At 39.5% G+C, this 2793-nt stretch overlaps 1 protein-coding gene across 1 annotated transcript; it reads left to right on the forward strand.

Annotated features, from left to right (window-relative positions):
- The first annotated feature begins 1729 nt into the window (after positions 1–1729).
- LOC113728549 (uncharacterized) lies at positions 1730–2563 on the forward strand. The gene has a single exon (XM_027252945.2). It carries the CDS (start codon positions 1730–1732, stop codon positions 2561–2563), a length of 834 nt encoding a protein of 277 aa, XP_027108746.2.
- Positions 2564–2793: the final 230 nt, after the last annotated feature.

The raw sequence follows: 2793 nt of genomic DNA on the forward strand, positions 1-2793 counted from the left end.
AGAAGAAGAAAGAACAAACATTTTTGCATGTTGGACGCAAAAATTTTGTATGCAAAAATGTTTGTTTTGATTTCACAGGCACAAGATTTTCAACCCTAATTATATTTATGCATGCATGCCACGTGCATATGAACCACACACATTTCATAAGTTAATTACAAAATAAATTTTATATACATTAACATTGTATACATTATTACCGTTAAATCCATGACCTCTGTGCAAAAATTGAATTTTGAATTCAAATTTTATATAATTGTGATTTATCCAAAGCTAACAGTGTATACACTATTAGTGTAAGAAAGATTAATCCTTAATTAAATACTACCAAACTTTTACGATTATTTGACATTAAAAACAAAAACTCCTACAAACTTTCAATTCCAAAACATCCAAATATGGCTAAATTTAATTTCTCTCGGTAAAAGTTAGAAGTACTAAGAATTAATCCAAAGTTATGGGGCTAATCAAATTTGATGGAAATGATGCATTGATCTATCATGTATGGAGATAAAAGAACAAGAAAATGTTTCTTGTGCCTGATTCGCATAATTTTGTTTCCACACACAAAGAAAAATTCTACTCAAATTATGTGTCACGTGGATGCAGCGGGCATGCAAACTACGCTCATGCCACAAAATTAACTATTTTTTCTTAAACGGTGTGAAAAAACAATCAGGATTATCAAAGTGGGACGGAGGGAGTAGTTGCCAAATCATATTTTGGTTATTTGATGCTAAAACCAAGAGCCTTTATTTCCAAAACATTCAAATATGGTTAAGTTTAATATCTCTCCTTAATACTCCAAGCTCCCAACAAATTTTAATTCGCAAACATTCAAATATGGCTAAGGTTAATATCTCTTCTTAAAAGCGCTACATTATCGCATTGCTCCAAATTTATGTGTTTGATCAAATTTTATACAATTGGATTCCCGAAGAAGAAAGATCAAAGCTTTCAAATAAGGATACTCATGATTAGGATAGAAATGTCTTGGTGGCATGCAAGGATATGGTAAAATTATTATTGTTTGGAAAGGGTTTTCTACCAGAAGAATCTTTACGTTGTCTTTGAATATATTTTTTAACTATTTTTTTATATTATATATATTAAATCGTTACAATATATTTTATACATAAACTTAAAAAAATTGTAATCCAAACACAATAAATAGCAACCAAACAACGATGAGGGGAAGCCTGCAGGTATGCTTGACCAGGTGGGGATGTATTGTATGATTCAACAATTAACGTGAGAATGAACTTGAGTACACACTGTACACTTCATGATTCCAATAGGCAAGCTGTAATTTACCGTCAATAAATTTTGATGACGCCGCAATTTCCACCATAATTTACTCCTCCCTTCCACTCCATACCCCCATCAATCAATCCATGGTTCAATTTCAATAATGTCACTTCTTCCTTTGTTGTCTCAATAAATACACTACATTTTGACCCCATCTTCGAATACATTTGGGGACCAAACCCAAGCCACAAATCACAGCTCCTCGTTCCTTTTTTTAACTCCACCTCACCCCTGTTTTTCTTCCTTCCAATAATCCTCATTTCTCAACTCCGTAAGGTCCCAAATAAACAAACTCTCCTATCCCTTTCTTTCTTCAAGTCTTTTTCTCCATGACCTTCTTGCCGCCCTAACCATTCAAATAATCCAAATCAAAACCAATAAGAAAGGTCGCCGGAATTTCTCCTACTCACTCAAAGCTCAGATGGGGTGCTGTGTTAGCACTACTAATGACAAACCTTCAGCTCAAAATCTTCCTCACAATTCGAAACAAAACCGAACTCCACCACCGCCTTCCCACCCGTTGCTCGAGGAAGAATCTGTTAAAGAAGTGCTCTCAGAAACTCCCTCGGTGCCCAAGAAGCCTACCATCGTAAGAGGACGTCACGAGTACCAAGACCCCAAAAAGTTCAAATCCTTATTGCCAGCCACTGCTCCTAATATCCCAGATGAAAAGTTCAAGAAACCCATTATGGTTTTGAAGCCGGAGGAGTTTTCTGAAGAGGCTTCTGAGATCTGCAGCACTCTCAGTGAGAGTGTTTCAACGGCTACTTACTGCACGGAGAAGAATGACGATGATGGGACTGACAACCGGCTCAGGTCTTTCCGGCATCGGTCGCTGTCCGGGGATTGCAGGAGGGAAAGGGTCGGCGGAAAGTCGCCGTCGAAGAGGACCGAACCATCTCCGGGTCGGGTAGGATCCGGATCCGGCAGAGATGCCCGCGGGCGAGTGGCTAACAATGGCCAGAAGAGAGATTGTGGAGAGAGCTCTGGCCGGAGGTCTAGGTCTCCGGCGACGCGTTCGGAAGGTGGTGGCGCGAAGACGGGTCTGGTAAGAAATGGGTCCGCCAGGAAGGGCGGGAAGTCTCCGGGTCGGGTCAAGTCGGAAGTGGGTGATAAGATCCGGAAGGTGGAGGATGCTCACAATGGCAACTTTGGCTATAGTAACAGAGAGAGCAGAGAAAACAAGTGGCCACCGACGAGCAATGAGTCCCTGGAAAATCCGCTTGTGTCCTTGGAATGTTTTATTTTTCTGTAATAGACATATGGTTGGAGTTGTAATTTGGGGGATTCCCTGGAGGTTGCTTTTGGTATGTCACGGGAAAAAAGTGAGGCCGCTGGAAATCGGAGATTTGATCTATGCCCTTTGATTTTGTAAGTGAAAAAGTCAAAAGGTAAAAGTTTGGAGGGAAAAGATTCGTCAGATTCTGGAATTTCTAAAATCACCTCTCTGATGTCTGTGAATTGTTTGTACTATTGGCTTCATTG

This window comes from Coffea arabica, chromosome 2c (assembly GCF_036785885.1).
Source record: "Coffea arabica cultivar ET-39 chromosome 2c, Coffea Arabica ET-39 HiFi, whole genome shotgun sequence".
Lineage (NCBI taxonomy): Eukaryota > Viridiplantae > Streptophyta > Magnoliopsida > Gentianales > Rubiaceae > Coffea > Coffea arabica.

Excerpts from the sequence above, each read along its gene's own strand:
- LOC113728549 (XM_027252945.2), top strand. The coding sequence starts at position 1,730 with ATGGGGTGCTGTGTTAGCACTACTAATGACAAACCTTCAGCTCAAAAT.